General features: G+C 29.4%; 1 protein-coding gene across 3 annotated transcripts in view; it reads right to left on the reverse strand.

Moving 5' to 3' along the window:
- LOC107451053 (uncharacterized) overlaps window positions 1–21,204 on the reverse strand; it is a 265,442-nt gene that overhangs the window by 188,547 nt on the left and 55,691 nt on the right. Inside the window, exon 1 of one of the 3 annotated variants that reach the window (XM_087157486.1) lies at window positions 4,973–5,343. The exons of the other annotated variants lie outside the window; for them this stretch is intronic. Coding sequence (XP_087013612.1) covers window positions 4,973–5,070 — 98 coding nt within the window. The 5' untranslated portion in view covers window positions 5,071–5,343. Of the gene's footprint in view, window positions 1–4,972; window positions 5,344–21,204 lie in introns of those variants that run through there. 3 annotated transcript variants of the gene reach the window in all.

Genomic DNA, 21,204 nt, shown 5'->3' on the forward strand with positions numbered 1-21,204 from the left:
TCAGCGTAGAATCAATCGAATTATTTTCACAAGCAAGTATTGCTGTATAAGCTTTCAAAATACACTCTATAACAAAAAAATCGACTCACCAAGAAGGAGTTTTCCAATTGGACAATGTACAGAATAGTAAATGATTAAAATTTCAGAACAATTGAATAATTTATTGCAGAGTTACAGTAACAAGTTCAATAAGGTGTTGACTAGCCTCTAGCCTGGATACAAGCTGCCACACGGCGTGGCATAGACCGATAAAGCTCCCGGATGGTCTCTTGCGGTAATTCCTGCCAAATTCGATCCAATTGTCGAACGAGGTCATCAACATTCCGTGCCAGATGCAATCGCCTTCCCATCATATCCCAGACATGCTCGACGGGAGAGAGATCTGGTGATCTGGCAGGCCAAGGAAGAGTTTGACAAGCTTGCAGACAGTTCATAGCAACACGTGCCGTATGTGGTCTGGCATTGTCCTGCTGAAAAACCAGCCCAGAGCACTGCAAAAGGAACGGTAGCAAATCAGGTCTTAGGATGTTGTCGACGTACCGCTGTGCAGTAAATGTACCTCTAATGACGACCAAAGGGGTCCGGCTGTCAAAGGAAATGGCACCCCAGACCATAATGCCTTGTTGAGGGCCGGTGTGGCGTGCAATAGTGAAGGCAGGATCCCCCCTCTGCCCTGTGCGTCTCCAAGCACGTCTTCGATGATCGTCAGGACACAGTTGGAAGAGGGATTCGTCGCTAAAGACTATACGTCCCCAGTCGGCATCATTCCAGCCTGATCGAGGGTCGATTTTGCGCGTCTTAGTGCGTTCTTGGTGAGTCGATTTTTTTGTTGTAGAGTGTATATAATAATCATGCGACTTAAGTAATTGGCTGTACGACAACATAATAAAGTCGTCTGTTGGGAAATAATTTCCATTCAATAAGTACAGTATTTTATTTTATAATTAAACATACTTGCATAAATTTGAACGTTCGGTAGAAAAAGTAAAAATTCAATAGTGTTAATATAAAAGTCTACTAAACATAATTTAAACCCCCTAGCGTTTCAATTCGAAGAAATATCGCACTTAAGTTATTATTTTTTTTAAATCTTTTTACATGGCCTTAACAAGAGCATAATTCTAATACTTACGCGTGACTCTAATTGAGAAAAATGCAATTCTAATAACTCCAAAAGTAAAAGTGTTACCTTTCTTTACCTGACTAGTTTAAAAAACATGATTTTAGGCAAATTTTTTTTAGGTTCAGTTTGTTTACAAAATTTAGAATCCCTGTAGTCTTATCTGTCTAAAACTACTTTACTTTCGTTTGTATTCTAATTATTTTCGAAGTTATAACAGTTTCTGTGCTAAGTGATAACAGTGGATAGACTAATAATTTTAAGTATTTGAATGCGTTTATCTCAAAATCAGATTTTTTTACATTTTACATCACCTTAAACACGATAATATCTCATGTGGTTTGCAAAATAATTGTCTACTGGTTTTCATGAGTGTTTATGATTATATGACTAATGTTTTAAACTATAGAATAAGAGAAAAAATGTGATTTCATTTTTCATGCATGTTTTTTCGCAATGACAAGTGCGGTAGTTTTTAAAAATTTGCTTTTTTAAATACATTGATCCCTAACTCTGTAGTATATGAAATTGCTTTTAAGATAATAGTTAGAAACATAGTTGATAGCATTCTAAATAAAATCCTCAAAGGAGTTTTTGCTTTAGATGATAGAAATTTGTTTACAGTGCTTAGCGTAATAATAAGGCAAAGAATAAATCGAAACAAATGCCTAATTTTTTTCTAAAAATGGCCATTTAAAAAGAAAATAATATTGTTTTCGATTTTATAAGCATTTACACATAATAAAGCAAATAAACTAGTTTGTTAAAACTTTACATAAATATTTTTTGAAAAAAAGTTTTTGAAACTAGTCGGATACCGTAAGTCTGCATTTTGAAATATTTAGAAATTCATCCTTTACATTCCTATAACAAATTTTATTTACTTTTAAGGCAATTACACAGAGAACAAAATTCTGATTGCTTTACCATACTGTATGATAATGATTTTCTCTTAAAAAAATATTTCTGGTTAATAAAAACGAAATATACGTTATTTACACCATTCAATTGATAATTTTCCCGTTCATATGATAATAGTTTACTGAAAATTTTGGTTTTCAAAATTATAATTCTTATTACCACACATTTAACAAAAAAAACTGAAAAGTAAATTTAACCGAATAAATATTTCTTAGGTATCATGATAAAGTTACAAAATTTTTCCGTATTTACTAAATTTTCTAACATATTATTATACAGCCACATACAATTATTATACTATTATACAAGCATATATACAACCATATTTTACTGCTTATTTTACCAAAATCATTACCAAAGGGCTTCTGTAACAATTACCAAGTTTTCTGTTGTTCTCTTTTTAGAGTCTTTGAAATAACCAATTTTCATTGTTGTAAAAAGTAATTTTTTAAAAAATATGCATTTCTTGGGTTTAAAGCATTTTATGATATATATGGTAGGGTACAATACCCTTTTATAGCTTGCAAAACATTTTTATTTTAGTTGGGAGTTTTACACGAAGATTAGGATTGTGCAGATAGTTAAAAAATAATATGTCGTTTAAAAAAAATCAACAATGAACTTTTTAAATGCTTATGCATTCCTCTTTTGTTTATACCCATGCCGAATTTTTTAATTGTATCTTTTTAAAGGATCATGTAAATTAGTCAAAACCATAACTACACGGAAGAAGAAAAGTCTGAAAAAAATCACGGTACTATATAATAAAAATATTTCCGGTTTTAAAAAAAAGACATATTTTGTTTAATTAAATTAAAGTATACGGTATTAATCTATTCATTTGATAATTTTTCGTTCATATGGTAACTATTTACAGTAAACAAAATTATAGTCCTTATTATCAAGCAATTAGTAAAAGATACTAAACTGAAGAATAAATTTAACCGAATAAGTGGAGAGAATTCGAGAACAAGAATAATTAGTCGCAATATAGTTGCTCACATTTTAAGCCTTTATTCTTTTATTATTTTTGCAATACTACTAAATTAAATAACATAAGACTTTAAAAAGCTTTAGTATTACTTTCAATGCTCAAATTTAGAAAAATCATATAATAAGCCTATTTTCATGATTACATAAAATACAAATTACTTAGATCATACATGAAATGGATTAAAAAGTATAGTCAATTACCAGAATTTGATATTACCAGAATCAAATTCTGGTAGTTGACTATACTTTTGATACTACTACTTGAAACTACCAGAATTTGATAAAATTTGCCTTTACAAAAAAGATTTTTTCTAATTTTTTGATGAGCCATTTGCTAAACACTCTAATTCCTTCTTTAACTTTTGTAACTTCTTAACCATACAAAATATTTAAGATAAACTGTTAAAATTTTCATTCTTAAATTATGGTAAAATTATTATATTAACTGGCAGCTGTCTGTGCATCCGATTAACAGTAAAGTTTAAAGTAAAGAACATTTTTTTTTATTTTATGGCTTTGAAACCATTTAAAAAAAAGTATGGTTATAAAACCATGAATACAAAACTAAACGGTTTTTTAATTATTTACAACTAGAATTTGTCAAAAACGCAAAAAATAAAATAATTATTTCACTAGACATGTAAGCTCTACTTTTCGTAACGTAATGGGCATCGGAGAGTGCGGACACTGGAAATTCTTCATGTGTTGAAAGGAAGGGAGGAAATATTGTGGGGTCAACACTAGGACTGGAACTCCAGTTCCACCGGTCATAAGATAGACAGGTAAGCCCGTTCGGCCATGATGTGTCCGCAGTTGCAAAGAACTAAGTAGCTTCTTTAGGTGGTTCTAGTTGGTGCGATAAACCGTATTAGGTGAAAGCAGTTAATAGACATTTTTTCTCAAACTTAACGGCTTGATCACCATTTTATTTATGGTTATTTGGCTGTTTTAATTAAATATTGTAAAATAACCATTCAATAAATTGTTATTTAGCCATTTTTTCCGAGAAATTTCTAACAGTGTAGATATAATTTTAAATAACATTTTACGGAATTTATTTTAACGTTTTACTAAAAATTAACTCATAATTTAACTCTTTTTTTTTCTCCAACTCAATAAAAATTTACAACAAGGAAATTTATTTTTCGAAATATTAAAGTTATAATGCACATTGAACGATGCTACAAAAAATATTATTACTTTATACATAGGAAAATCATTATGATGTATGAGGTTTGCTTGCAGATAAATACCAGATCAAAAGACATCATTTATTACTAGGGTATGGAAAAGAAAATTCCGTCAATAAATATAATTTTAAAATTTGTTCAGAAAAAAATCTGGAAAAAGAATAATAAAATTTTTTTTTCTAAAAGAAATACGATTTCATTAATAGTTTGTTTAAATTTGTGTTTTTACTTTTGCTATTGTAAAGAGATTCTCACAGTATTTTTTGATACTCTAGTGTTAAATTTTGTGATGTTGGATTCAGGAAATTTCTAGTTGTAATATATTCTAAAATATTAATTATATTTATTAAAAAATTTCAACATTTCTCGAAGTAGATTTTTCAATAATTTATTTTCTATAGTGCATAAACTAATGTAAAATTTAAGCTATCAATATTCCTTTTATTACAAACAAAATAGCAATCAATCGAAAAATCAAAATAATCTTTTTAATCAAAAGACATGAATAACTTTCACACTTTTTCAGTTTCTTATTTAAGATAAACAAACATTGCAAACAAACTTTTGCCTATCACCATGACAACTTATGTATAAATGCATGGCGTCTTTACTTTGCAAACCTATATAATCCATAAGCAAACGATCGAACCAAGTAAATCTTTAAAACATAGAATCAATTCATGCCGATCACGGGGAAATCGGAACTGACCAAAACAAAACTCAATCCCATCCACGAATCATTCCTTACCTATCGCAAGTGTGCTGATCCCGATCCGTTGATTCTTCTTTTCCTTTTGGCGGGCTCAGACTCCGAGATGCCCGAGATTGCCTTGAAGCACTACTCATCTTTAGATATAAATATAATTAAAACCACAAGGATCAGGAACTAGTCACTGTGATTAGTACCCGTTCCATTAATGAGTCACAGTTTAGGTAAGTGGGTATTAAAAAAATAAAAACACGTGGTAAATCCCTGTCAGGTTCATCCTCATCTTCCGCGAATTGAATGTCCGCGTCTTTGGTATCCAGGCAAGAACTACGACGGAAGTAAAAGATTCTCTTCTTCGTGTTCCGGGATGTTCGGGTGAAGTGCGCATGTGCCATGGATGTTGGAAAAGCGGAGGAAGAAGGAATCCCAAGAGCAGATTCAAACGCTCGGGGAGAATGGAGCATCCATTTCTGAGGGAAAGGGTTGCTGGGTAGGTTCGTTCTTTGTATGGATGCTCATAAAAGGGAAAGTCGCCAATTTTGGCGATTAGAAGCATCCTATAATACCTGTAGACCTGCAGTATAATACATGATATGAATGGAAATATTAAATGAATATGATATTAAAATATTGTACAATATTATTTTTAGTACGCTTTTTTTCTCAATCTACTCTAAATCGTGTTAAATTTGTCCTTGCCAATCGTCATCCGATGCATAATCTATGAATATATATATATATATATATATATATATATATATATATATATATATATATATATATATATATATATATATATATATATATATATATACATACATATATATATATATATATATATATATATATATACATATATATACATATATATACATATATATACATATATATATATATACATATATATATACATATATATATACATATATATATATACATATATATATACATATATATATACATATATATACATATATATACATATATATACATATATATACATATATATACATATATATATATATATATATATATATATATATATATATATATATATATATATATATATATATATATATATATATATATATATATTCACTTCACTTATATATAGTCACTTTTTAAAGTTTATTAAAAAAAGGAATATATCTGAATTTCTTCAAAATCAAATTCATATTACGTATACTTTCTTTCTATAAAAAAAATATCTTAAAATGATTTAAACTTTCTGTTGTGTTTTTAAAATGTTTTAAAAGATTTTTAATATTTCCGTTTTTCGAGTGAAAAGTATTTCATTATAAAATATATACTTTGCTAAATCGAATTCCGATGCAAGCAGTATGGTCGATGTTCATACTTGGAACATTTGAAAACAAAAGTACTTTTCACTTCAGGAAGCCAAGTGCTTCACCCGTGAAAGTTTATTTTTACTAAATTTTAAAATCTTCAAAGTGAATGAATTTTACAATTTAATAATCCGTATAAACATAATAACTGATATACATAATAATTTTAAATAATTTATTTAATATTGAAGTATATGATGATATATGAGGATATACATATAATAAATATTTAACTCTCCCTTCGTCTATATGCCACGCTCTGGCTAGCTCCCATACAAAAATTTGTGTCTCATTATATAGGTTGTGATCCATAGGCGCCAAAACTCCTGCATCATTAAACAAAAAAAATTAAAATGAACTTAAATTAAAGAATCATAAAATCATATGCATCTTATGCAATCAATTTTACAGAAATAAACGAACGAACTAAAGTAATGTCTGTAAGATAATATCATTAAAAATGCAAGAGTTGTCAGAAGTATGAAAACTTATTTTCAGAGCTATCTACAGATAATTCAGAATCTTCTAACAGAAACTCAAAATATGTATATGTTTTTACATTTTCTAATGAAGTTAGCCACGATTTCACAGATTACAGTTCAGTAAAAAGCATAATTTTGTTTTTAACTCTTTTGATGTATGAAAGATGATAACTGTAAATTAGTTAATTGAATTGAAGTATGAGTATTCGTGATATACAACAGACTATTAATAGAGTCTACCAAATGTACCTTGCTAGTATGAACGTAGCTAGAATGCTTTGTATATTATATTACCTTGCCGTCGAGATCTATTGGTCGATGAATCAAATAATTATCAATGTGTGGAGTTGTCTTCCGTCATCCGTCAATATCACTTCCGTCCATAATTATCAGAATAAATTTACTAGAACAGCCAAACAGTCTATTCGATAATATACATGAAACTCTGGAGGATTTTGTAAATAGGGTGTGGCAACTTATATTCTTGTTAAAATAGCGAACGATATATTAATAATTAGATTAGTTTTGATCGATAAACCTTTTATTTTATTTTATTTTATTTTATTTTATTTTATTTTATTTTATTTTAATCTTATTTAAATTATATTTATATCGGTTTCTATAAATTTGGTTCCCATTTCATTTATTTTAATTTAGTTTTTTTCTGTTCAATTTACTTCAGTATGAATTTATTTTACTTCCATTTACTTTAGTTCATTTTAATTGAATTTATTTTTAGCTTATTTTAGTTTATTTTGCTTTAATTTTTATAATTTAATTTAGTTTAATCAATATATTTGAATTAATCTCAATTAATTTTAATTTATTTTTCTTCTTTGTACAGTTTTGATTCTTCTTAAACTTAAATTTTATTTTATTTATTTAATTTTTAAATAGTTCAAATCAATATAGTTTAAGATTTCAAACGGACAATATATGAATCGTATGATCGAATGTGGGGTTTTTAATATCATAAAATGTTTCTTCTTAGAAATATTTTGATCGTATGGGCCGATTTTGAATCAATAAACTTCTTTGCGATGTAAATTTGAATCTTTCAGTAGACAAGAGAACTTAAATGACAAGATTAGTTAAATTAGCTAGAGTCTTTTTACTTAAAAATTATAAAAATCACCCAGATAACTCTAAAAGCAGGACGACTTTAAGACGTTATACTTTAACCATCGGTGATATTTTTTCATAAATATTGCTTTTATCGATTCCTCTATCTGGTTATTTATCGTTTTTCTTTATGCTAAAAAAATAATTTCTTTTCTTGCTTATTAAAATAAGTAAATAATGAAGCAATAATTTACATTGGAAGTACTACTATTGCTAAATTAAATAGAACAATTTTAGGATTTGGGAAAAAACGTTTATAAGTTTAGTGACAAAATGTTACAATTCGCAGTTTAATATTGTGTTTAAGAATTATCTTTCGCAACTTGTAACACCTGAATACCGGCATAGTTTGAAAAACACTATTAAAGATTACTGAATTTACTTTTGCACAATTTGGGTGGAAATTATTAGAATATATTTGCAAAATATAAAAATACGATTTGGAATAAAATTCAAATGAAGGGTTTAATGCAAAAGGCATATCATTGTTTCGTTGCCTAAACAAAGTACATTATTTTTAGTCATTTTTATATAATAATAGTTCATGCATAAAAGAACATTTTTAAGTTGCATTGCTCACCATAACAAAATTTTAATTATTTTAGAATTACGACCCTGGCAAAAATTGTCCGGAATTTTTCCCCTGAATTTTATCCTTGAATGGCATCGAGAAAAATCACTGTTACATTGCTTTCACTGTTACAAAGATACCTAAAACTAAACTGTAAGATTTTAAATAAACAAAGCTAATTGTAACGACTAATATTGAAAAAAAAAATTTCAGTTTCCTAACAAGTTTTCAACTTCAGAAATATATTCATTTTTTAAATTCCAATTCGAGTTTTATAATGGAAACAAACTCACTCCATCGGCAGAAGAATGAATGAAAATTTGCAAAAATAATTTAAAAGAATCAAATATATTGAAAATTAATTAAATTATGTGACATAAGAATCTTCCATCGATTAATCTATTCCAAGTCACTGTAGAAGCATTTCGCAAAGTGCACCACTCAGCAAATGATGTCCAAATTTTCGCAAATTTTAAATCATTAAGAATTATTCATCAGTCAGTCTGGCAGAGGCATAAACATATCAATTAAACTTCCCAGCTACCCTACCTCATTAATCGTTGCTAAGCTCGAAAGGGGAGAGAACTGAAATTTCGAATTGTAATTAACCCTTTACTATCCGCTTTCTACCCCTACCTTTTTCTAGGGTTTCGACAGAAGATTTTAATGGCACGCTAGTTGTCGAGCCATTAGTGTTTTTGCCATTTTTTAAAAAAAAGAAGATTAATAAGCATCATTAAGGGTACGAAACTATTCTTTCTCGTGGACTGCTTCTTAAAATTTGTAGTTAATGTTTGTTGAAACATTTGTAATTCATGGAAATGAACTTTAAAGAGTTAACATTATTTTGTGTAAGTTTGTGTTCGATTAGTATAGTCATATGCATTCTAAAATGTTTAGTTAGAAAATTCTAATGCGAAATTATTAACAGCAATTTGATAATTTCGTAATAATTGGTGTTGGTGCACCAAAAAGGTTCTGCTTAAATATTTTTTAATTGCAAATGCATGTTTTGCTCTTAAGTAATTCGATTAAAAAACGTCATTTTCATATTCTTTTTCTTTTTAGCAAAAACATACAATTTTCAAGATAAAATAAGTTACTTTAACATGTTTTTAGAGTTATTTAGGGTATTCTGCAATCACAACCCTTAGTTTTCGGATCCTTGCAAAAAGAAAAGTTGATATTTCATTTACTCATTAAATATGCAACTAAGAAAAAGGCAAATACGTTATCGAATTCTGCCGAATCACCATTGAGGAAGTGAGATTGAAAATTCTGAATCAGCTTGACAAGTAAGATAAAACTTAAACATGGTTGTCTGAAAAAAATTTATCTTCTAATTTTCCTTGGTAAACTAATATTGACGGTTTTAAGTCAACTTTGAAAAGAATTCTCAAAATGCACATTAAGGGCAGAATGATTGAAGAATGTCCTGTTTATTTATTAAAGGCAATCAAATATCAAAATCAGCAAAATATTTTAAAAATTATCTTTAAAGAGCATTACCACTAGAAAATTTAAATTACTTTTTGCATTTCAACAATATGCATATTTCAGAACATCGTTGCAAAAATTGTATAGTCGTAAGAGTTTTTAATTTTTTTATATTTATTTCATCAGTATGCATACTTAAGAGCAATGTATGCATTTTATCAGTATGCATACATTGTCACAAAAGTATATTAACGTAAAAGTTATTTTTAATTTCATATATTTCAACAGTATGCATATTTCAGAACATCGTTGCAAAAATTGTATAGTCGTAAGAGTTTTTAATTTTTTTATATTTATTTCATCAGTATGCATACTTAAGAGCAATGTATGCATTTTATCAGTATGCATACATTGTCACAAAAGTATATTAACGTAAAAGTTATTTTTAATTTCATATATTTCAACAGTATGCATATTTGAGAACATAGTTGCAAAAATTTAACTTATAATATGTATAATGCTTACAAAATTTCTTTTTTTCCTTTCTTACAACAAAAACCACTTTTAATTGTTTTATTTAAAAAAAAAGGAGAGAATTACAATAAAAATAAGTTAGTTAAAAGCTACATTGTTACTACATTATAACGGCTGTAAATGCGTATATTTTTGAACAAACTGAGCGAGTCAATCCAAGTTACTCCTTACCAGATGCAATACATATTTAAGTGGTTAAATATGACATCCCCTCCTGAGAAAGGTGCGTTTTCACGAATTTATTCAAGAAACTGGATTCTTATCTTTTAAATGCATCATTTAAACAACTAGAGGGATTTTAAAGCACTTCAAATTAAGTCTGATTCATAACATCTTTTGGAGTTTGAGAGAGCATTTAAAAGTGCTTTAGACCGCTCTTCGTCTCATATTTTAGTATGTAATAAACAATGAAAGTAATGATACAAATTGAGTCAAGTTAAGTTTAAAAACGTTTTAATTTCATGGACAAAAATGTTAAACTAGAGTTTGAATAAAATTTGCTTTTCCAATTTTTGTGTATACTCATTTATTCACAAGATAAAGTGAGCTATGAATGTAAGTTTGCTTATAATATATCTTACCAGAGAACATATCATGAGATCGATTTCAAACTAGATTAAAAATTCTAATGTGTAATTAAAAAGGGTAAATTAAGGCTGCTATCAAAGAATCACTTAAGCAAAAGGATCCTTAAAATCTATAAATTTAGCAAGTTTTAACGTTTTGCAGCACAAATAAAAATGAAAAACTGAGTATTCTGAATAACTTTTGATCTAATGATCTGATTTTCACATACCGATCTTAATGGATCGAGGGCCAGATCTCGAATACACTAATTAGTTTTCAAATTTTTTTAATAAACTATTCTTCCGATATCTTTCAGATTTCGTAATTTGTCATATAAAATTGCATTCTTTTAAATTATGTAAATTTTGTAGGCCTAATGCCTCAAAATTCTTCACGATCGTATTGAAAAAATGCTAAAAAATAATATATAATTATTAAGAGTTATATTTTGCATGGAATTATCTTTAGATAAACGAGTTTTATAATTATGTGCAAGCATTTTTTGATCCACTTGAGAAGTTATGGGGAAAGAACTATAAGCAAAGAGTAAAATTATCATTAACGGATCCAAACTTTCGAATTTTCTCCTGGCCTAACAATTGGGAACTTATTTTTCAGATTGTGGCTATCCCCAGCTTATTTTAACGGTCAGGAGTCCGATTCCATCAAAAAACAATGCATGCCTATTCAGCGAAAGTCTGATATCTGAAAGTTTTTGCGTCTGATATTGTAACTTTAAATGTCGTATTATCGAATTAATTATCATATTTGATGTTAAGCCTTCGAACTATTATCATTGATTCTTAGAACTTAAAAATCCGATTATTAGATCAAAAGTTATGTTTCAAAAAAAAATTATGATCATTATGTTATTCTGCATCCTGTATATATTTATGCAATTGTTCCATACTGCCCATATCTAGACTTAAACTATACAATTATGAAACATGAAGTAAATAGGGGGAAAATAAAAAATACATGCCATTTTCCCAATGATTGAAATCAGCCACCTTCACTGAAACAAAAAACTTCAAGAATGTAGAGGTACCTATTTTACTTTTTAATATATTGTCACCTTAACATGAGATAGTAAAAGGTTAAAAAAAAATCCATTGTTTTTCAAACAGTTTTTACAGAATCAAGACTTTTGTTGATTGTATACATCGATATAAAAAAATGAATTAAATTATTTAATTTAGAAATAATTAAATTTTGAAGCACTTTTACTAATACAGATACTTCGTCACTTCTATATCGCTCTCAAAATGTTAGCCTGAATATTATATCTGCGGTTATGCCACCAGTTCATTTACAGGGGATGAGGATGGTTCTTTGTAGGCTACTTGCATTCGGAATGTACTTGCGCGCTCTTAAATTCTGTTATATAAAACTAAACAATCCTTGTTATTATAGCTAAATAACAATAATTAAACAATGTTTGAAATATCATCACGAAAAATTAAAATATTATTAACATCTCATAGATATTCATATTTTAATTACATTGAAAATAGCGAGAAAATTGAAAATAATCTTAACTTCCGGTTACAGGAATTTTACTTAAACGGAAATTTGATCGTGCATGGAAAAGAAATTCTTGTGAAATTATCCTATTGTGTGATAATGACATTTCTGTTAAAAAATAAATAATAAAAACCAAAATATATAGTATTTGAACCTTATACATTTGGTAATTTTTCCGTTTTTATGATAACAGTTTAGAGAAAATTCTAGTTTTTTAAAAAATAGTTCCTATAAAAACACATTTAGTAAATTTAACCAAAATTCAGTAAATTTAACCAAATGAATGATTTTTATGCTCTGCTCTAGGATATAAAATGAAATTATCAACTTTAACCAGATTTACCAAATTTTATCTCGAATCATAAAACCATATTTATTTGTTAATTTTACCGATATTATTTCCGAGCTCCCATAAAGCCAGAAGCACGGTAAAGTTTACCATATTCTGGTAGCTTTGACTCTTTTTTCCCTAGTTCAGTGAAGAAAGCATTTTTTAAACCTTTCTTTAACATATTTGCTTTACAAAGCTTGTTTAAACGTAAAACATTTGCTCAAACATAAACAACTGCTTTGCTGTACGTTTCTGAACCAAATCGTGGAATTAGAAACACGATAAATTTTACCATATTTTGATAATTTCAACCATACTTTGGCTTAGTGCGCTTATGATGGTGATTTTCAACCTTCATAACGTACACTATACAGATCACAATAACTGCATAATAATAATAATGACCCAAGGAAAAAGTCGCTCTAATGATGGCAATCTTCCTCCTGAAAGTCAAAGCTGCCGTTGTCGAATGTTCTTTCGTTGATTGTGCTCATAAATTTGCTTGTCTCGTCGTATGACCTGGATAAATAACACGTACAGACAGTATTATTCAAATCTTGAATTTGACCTAAATATACAAATTAAAGAAATCTGCTACCATCTAAGTACTCTATGAGTAATTATTCGTCAAATAGATTTCAAATTGAAATTTTGCCTTTTTTTTTTTTTTGTCAAGAAAATGAAAGTAGCTTACTCCTTTGGATTACAATTTTCATTATTTCGTATTAATTTAGGACAAAATAAATGTAAAATGAAATATTTAGCATTTTTGTAATTTTTGGTCATGAAATACAGTGTAGGTCACTGCTTCTTTATGCTTTAAAATGTAATTTTTTCAAGCATGGCTCACTTCTAAAAAAAAAATTTTCACATTTGTAGGCATTTTTCGTTATTTAGAACTAAGATAAACTAATTCATCAGTGAATAATTTATGAAAATCATCAATGAAATTTCTTTAATTTACAAAATCAGTAATTGATAAATCTTTGAATATAAATGATAAAGATTTCAAGCTATTTTTTTTTTTTTTTTTTTGAATTTTATATTTTGGAACAAATGTAATTCTGAGAATCTAACAGATTTTTTAGCAACTATTAGACTGTTTTTTTATAATTAAAAAATACTAAACTATACTTTGACTTGTAAACTGCTGTTTGTAGAAAATGCAACACCATGAAGGAATCATCAGAATCAAATGAAATTCGCAGCAAATGTCAATTATAGGACATTATGCAAATTAATAAAGTTTCAGAGCCATCGCGCGTGCGTGGCGCGCGCAGCGCCCTCTGAATTGATGCTGAAAGCGTATAAATAAAGTGCTGTAGCGGGACGTTGAAAATAGTCTATGATTATTTGTTAGTGGCAAACGTTTAGTGAGACCTGAGTATGCCTCCACGACGGAAGAATAAGAAATTCAAGCAACTTACGGAGTTTGAACGAGGGAGGATAATCGGCCTTCGAGAAGGAGGATTTTCCTATCGCGCAATAGCAGCTCGTATGCAGCGGAACAGTTCCACAGTGATGCGAGTTTGGAAGCAGTGGACCGACGAGCACCGAACAACTCGAAAAACAGGCACTGGACGACAGAAGGTGACGTCAGAGCGCGATGATCGACACCTGCTCCGCATGGCGGTGAATGATCGCACAGCTTCCTCCAGGCAGCTGGCAGCACATTGGTCTACTGCTACAGGTGTACAATTGTCGGCTTCGTCAATTCGTCGTCGTCTGCTGCGCCGTGGATTGCGTGCAAGGGTGCCATTATACAGGATTCCCCTCACGGCGGATCATCGACGGCTGCGTCGGCAGTGGGCTCTTGAGCACAGAGACTGGCGAGCTGATTGGCACCAAGTTGTCTTTTCAGATGAATCACGCTTCAATTTGTGGACCCATGATGGCCGTGTTCGTGTTAGACGTTATGCCGGTCAACGCTGCCTTCCTGAGTGTATTATTGAACGACATAGTGGTCGAACACCCGGAGTTATGGTCTGGGGTGCGATTTCGTATCATGGACGATCCAATTTGATACGAATTGAGGGTAATCTCAATAGCAACAGATACGTCCGTGAAGTGCTACAGCCCGAAGTCGTTCCTTTCCTTCAAGGCATCCCTGGAGCTATCTTTCAGCAGGATAATGCACGCCCACATGTTGCGCGGACTGTTAGAGACTTCTGTTCAGCACAACGCATGCAACTTCTTCCTTGGCCTGCTTATTCGCCGGATATGTCGCCTATTGAGCACGTGTGGGATATGGTTGGTCGGCGTCTCACTCGTGATCCGCGTCCTGCAGTTTCCAAAGACGAACTTTGGTTGCGCATACAAGCGATATGGAATTCTCTTCCTCAAGCAGATATTCAACATCTGTTTGACTCCATGCCACGTCGTATAGCAGCACTTATTGCAGCGCGTGGTGGCTGCACCAAATACTGATTTCGGACGCTTAATTTGTTTCTTTTGTTTTGAAAATTTCATCATTTATTTGTATCAGTACAAGTCGTTTCTGCATTAAATTTCATTTGATTCTGATGATTCTTTCATGGTGTTGCATTTTCTACAAACAGCAGTTTAATTAGAGAGACACAAAAAAATGTTAAAAAGTCTCACTTCTATTTCATCTTTTTCCCCATAAATTTATCCCTCGGGGTTATATAAAAGAAAAAATTTCCCTCTGATGAAATTACAGGGGATCAATAATAAGGATTCACGAGAATTATAATCACGTGTCTGTAACAAGGGATAGGGATACTTTGACCAAATAAGCGAAAGATTATAGATCTAAGGAAGTACTTACTTCTAAAAGTTGAAATGGGATTAATTTTGTAAACGTTCAGTTGATTATATAAGAAGGCTTATTTCTGGATTTTTTACTGCTGTGAGAAAAATATTGTTTCACAGATAAATTTCTACTGCCTAACTACAAGAGCGTAAGTATACACACATTCTGAATTAACAAATTTGTTTACAGTATTGATGTACCAATGAAAATATTGATTTGTAGCTTTAAAAAAAATATTTTTTATCTTTGTTATATGTTGCGCAATAATAATATTGTAAAATGAAATAATAGTAATTGATTTAATAAAAAAAAAAATTCAGATCTGCATTACTTTTTTTAGCAATTTCCAGGATTAAATTTATTGGAATTCGATATTTCCTCAATTATAAATAAAAGCTACTATTTAGTGCAAAAACATACAGTGAGGCGATTGATATCATAAGAATTTGTTAATTCCAAAAAATCAATTTAATGCAAGACAAATATTAGCCGTTAGAGTAAGCGCAGCAAACGATGCATAAAACAGTCTAATTAATCATGGAACTTTCCAGGAATACGTTTAAACGAACTCTTACGTATAAACCAACGTTTTAACCTTAAATAAACTTTTTTTTAATAAATAAATAGATAATTTTAAAAAAATTTAGAAATGCCTACTTCACTACTTTGAGGGGAAAAGCATGGTTAATGCTACAAGAATATGATAGATTTTACAGTGTTTTCTGGCTTTATGGAAACATCGTAACGCTAGGTAATTTTTAAAGAAGTGCTTTGGCAATGATTTTGGTAAAATTATAAAATATGGTTTTGAAATTAAGTGATAAAATTTGGCAATTGAGGTAAATTTTGGTAAAATTTTGGTACCGTAGAGCTTGGCATAAAACCATTTATTTGGTTAAATTTACTTTTAAGTTTCGCATTTGTTTGCTAAATGTATTGTAAAGAAAACTATGATATAAAAAACTGAATTTTTGGTAAACTGGTATATGAATGGAAAAAATATACCAAATGAATAGTTTAGTTTAAATACCGTATATTTTGGTTCCATTGACCAGAATTATGTTGCTTTTTTTTTATCAGAAATGTCATTACCATACAATACGGTAACTTTACCAGAGTTTGCTTCACCATGTGATGATTATTAAAGTGAAATCTACGTTGTTTTTGTTTCAGATCTGCCGAAAATAAAATCATTTCAAACTTCTATCATACAAAAAAGAGCAAGACTAAGAACAAAGTTTGCAAGAGACAGCAAGTTTCATTTTTATTTCATCTTTTTTCCCATAAATTTATCCCTCAGGCTTACTAAAAAGAAAAAATTCCCCTTAGATGAAATTACAGGGGATCAATAATAAGGATTCATGAGAATTATGATCATGCGTCCGTAACAAATAGGGTAGAGATACTTTGGCCAAATAAGCGAAAGTTTACAGATCTGAGGAAGTGCTTACCTCTAAAGGTTGAAATGGGATTACTTGTGAATGGTCAGTTGATTTTATAACAAGGCTTATTTTTCGGTTCTTTTCTGGTGTGAGAAAATATTGTTTCATAGATAAACCTTTACTTTTTAAGTGCACGAGCGTAAATATACAACTGAATTTACAAATTTGTTGGTAGTATTTATTTACCAATGAAAAGAAAATGATTAAAAAAAATTACTTTTCATTATACTATTAGTATAAAGTATTCATTTTACTATTAGTGAAAAGTAATATTCCCAATAATAGGAATTTAAAATTTCTGCAATTATAAATAATAGCTACGATTTAGTGCAAAACCTTACAGTAAAGTAATTGATATCAGAAAAATTCTTGATTGCGAGAAAAACCGATCGCGAGGCATTTGCAATATTTTTTTGAAAGATTTTAAGAAATATTAGCAGTTAAGATAAGCTCAGCAAACGATACCTACATCAGACAAATTAGTCATGGTACTTTCCAGAATTATATTTAAACGAACTCTTACCTTTAAACAAACATTTTAACAAACTCTTTAAAAAAAATATTTTATAAAATGTTTAAAAACTATACTTCACTACACTGAGGTAATTAAAACATGGTCAAAGTTACCAGAAGACGGTAAAATTAACCGTATTTCTGGCTCTTTGGGAACACGAAAAAGATTGGTAGTTTTTACCGAATTGCTTTGATGATGACTTTGGAAAAATTAACGAATATGGTCTTATAATTTGTGATACATTTGGTAAATGAGGTAAAATTTGGTAATTTTATCATGATATCTTAAAGCATTGCATAAAAACTATTTAGATAAATTGCATAGCAGTTTTGTATATTTTACTACATGTATGATAATAAGAACTATAATTTTGAAAACCAAAATTTAAGATAAGCTATTATTATATGATCCGAAAAATTACCAAATTAATGGTTTAGTTTAAATACCGTACGTTTTAGCTCTATTCGCCTAAATTATGTTTTTGCTTTTATCAGAAATGCTATTAATAATGTCGGAAATGTCACTATACAATAATTTTACCAGAATTTTTTTTCTCCATGTGATGATTATTAAAGGTCTACTTTTTTTTCGTTTTAGATCTGCCAAAAATAATATCATTCCAAAAACTTCTATCTAACCAAAAAAAAATGGCAAATCTAAGTGCAGAGTTTGCGAGAAACAGCAAGCCTCATTTCTAGTATTTCATCTTTTTCCCCATAAAGTTATCCCTTAGGCTTATATTAAAGAAGAAATTTCCCTCAGATGAAATTAAAGAAGATCAATAATAAGGATTCATGAGATTTATAATCGTGCGTCCGGAGCAAGTAAGGTAGGGATACTTTGACCAAATAAACGAAAGCTTATGGCACTGAGGAAGTGCTTACTTCTAAAAGGTGAAATGGGATTACTTAAATGAACGGTTAGTTGATTTTATAAGAAGGCTTATTTCTAGACTCTTTACTGCTGTGAGAAAAATATTGCTTCACAGATAAATCTTTACTGCCAAAGTTCAAGAGCATAAATATACACATATACTGAACTAACAAATTTATTTGCCGTATTAGTGCACAATTGGGAAAAAAATGATTTGTAGCTTAAAAACAAAGTACATTTTTATTTTGCTATGTGTTGCACAATAATAATAATATGAATTTTTTTTTTGTCGTGTGCCTGTTTTAGGCAGAGGGGGTGCGATTGTTCTTATCTTTCAGTGGCGACATCTATGGCCAGGAATTCGACTTCTGCCGCACCATTCACCCAACCACAAACCCGTTTATAAGGCGGGTCACATTCCCACACACAAAGGAGAAAGGACATAGAACACACACAGAGAAAGAAACATCCATGCCTAGCCCGGGATTTGAACCCAGAAGCTTTCTGATGCAAGGACAGTTCCCTGCTCCCTACATATGCCGGTCGGCAATAATATGAAATGAAATAATAGTAATTGGTATAATAATAATCGGTTTTCAGATTTGAATTCTGAAGTGTTCAACTCAGCAAAATCCAGACAAGGATTTATTGCACAAATATTATACGTAGCAAATTCATCCTTTGCTTTGAATGAAAATCATCAGCTTTTACTGTTATAATACCTTTGAGATGAAAAGTTCTTGTTTCCAAACATATTTTTTAACTATTTTACTGCATGCTAAACTCATCATACTATGTCTATTTTTTTTCAATGAACTTAAATTCTAAATATCTACTTGAAGCTTACGAATTCTAAAGTGCTCAACGCTCAAGACTCAGAATAATATTTTATGATCAATATTTCACTCCAATTAATTGAACATTCCCAGGTCATGACGAGAGACATTTGAAAATCTATTACTTCTTATTCAGTACTGGTCAAAATTCTCACAATAAATTTATTTTCTAATAACTTAATGATGTGAATTTGTTCATTATTAATTATATTTTAAACTTGTTTGATTGATATTTTTCTATTTTAAAATTCGACGCTGGTTTGGTTTATATTTAATTTATACCGAATTTATTATATATTTATGCTGAAAATTAGGGTGAGAAAAATTTTTATATCATTGTTAATTTTTATTTTCCAGATAGATTAGAATTGTGCTTAACAAAGCTCATTCAGTAAATAACAGTCGCAATCGTAAATTTTATATAAATCTAAATTAGAATTTACATTGTTACAAAAATTATTTACGAAATATTTCAGTTCTATTATAAAATTATATGTGACCTCTATTTATGCACATAAATTGTTTAAAAATAATTTATAACTTTTAAACTTAAATTTAAAAAAAATGTTATTGCAAATTATACAAACTATTATAGCATTTCAGCCTGTACTGTGCTGTAATTGCATTAAAAGAAATGACAGAATGATTAAAAAGATATGACTTGCATTTTATTTAAACTCTATATATTACACCAATAAAACTATTACACCAATAAAACTCTCCTCGATTTCAAACAAATAACACACTTTCTCACATAAAAACTTCAACGAAATGTATATTTGCAATCTCTGGAAAATAAAAAACACAAAAAGTTTCATTCCTTCCTAAAATTAAAGTATCGCATTCCATCTTAGTTAAGAAATAATCAAACTGCCACCCTATAACGTTTTAAATTACATGAGACAACCTCATTTCACTTCGATTCTTTCAGTTTCAAGTCCTTACAATATAAACTAGATTTCAGTCGTTTGCTTTTTCGAAAGAAAATCGTCAGCAATAAACTCTTTTAAACAATAGTTAAAGATTGTTAAACTTTTTCAAACATTCACAAAATGATTAAAGAAATTACTGTTTTAAAACAGAATTATATTTAGTTTGTCTACTTAGAGGTAATCAGAACTGTACAACACTCTCTCGTTTAAGATATAGCGCAACACAATACAAAAGCTCTTACATAATAATGATCAACACTTCCGAAAAATAGCTTGGATCATAGCAGAGAATCGTTTCCTTAACGCATTGCGAAGAATACTCTACCATTTTCATTCTTAGAATCCTCATTTTCACTAAAGTCCCTGGAGTCTTAAGCAAAAAAATAATGGTTTGAGGCGTCTTACTTCACATAAGATGATCATTGTTGTCGGGATTAATTGCTTTCTCTGCTGGAGGAAGCAGTCTTTTCTTTTATAAAGTTTTTACCCTTTCTTCTGGTTTGAAATAAAGTTAAGCCTAAAAATACTAACCCTAAAAATCGTTCGATTCATGAGTTTTAAATATTATATTTGTATTCAATTGAGTAAGTACTTAAAAGTGCTTAAGTAATATTTGAAAATTTAATCATAGCTAAATGGTTAAAGCAAAAATAAATTTAAATTAATTTGAAATACCCTATAAAATAAATTTTTAAAAAGTCTTTTCTCTTATAAACTTTAACTGTTTTTCTGGCTTCAGGTTACTAATATGATCTGAAACTAACACCCAAATATTGTTTATTCTATGTTCTTAAAATATTTTTTATGAATTAAGTAGTAATCACTAATAGCTCTTAGTTAGCTACGTAGTAATAGCTATTTAGTTAATATTTGAAAATTTAACCATCTTAAAATAGTTATAGCTAAGATCAATTTAAATTAAATTGACATACTTATAAAATAAATTTTAAAAAATTCTCCATAATATTGTTTAACCCATTTTTTGGC

Source organism: Parasteatoda tepidariorum, chromosome 2 (assembly GCF_982258835.1).
Source record: "Parasteatoda tepidariorum strain Cologne lab strain chromosome 2, Ptep-v5.0, whole genome shotgun sequence".
In the NCBI taxonomy this organism is placed as follows: domain Eukaryota; kingdom Metazoa; phylum Arthropoda; class Arachnida; order Araneae; family Theridiidae; genus Parasteatoda; species Parasteatoda tepidariorum.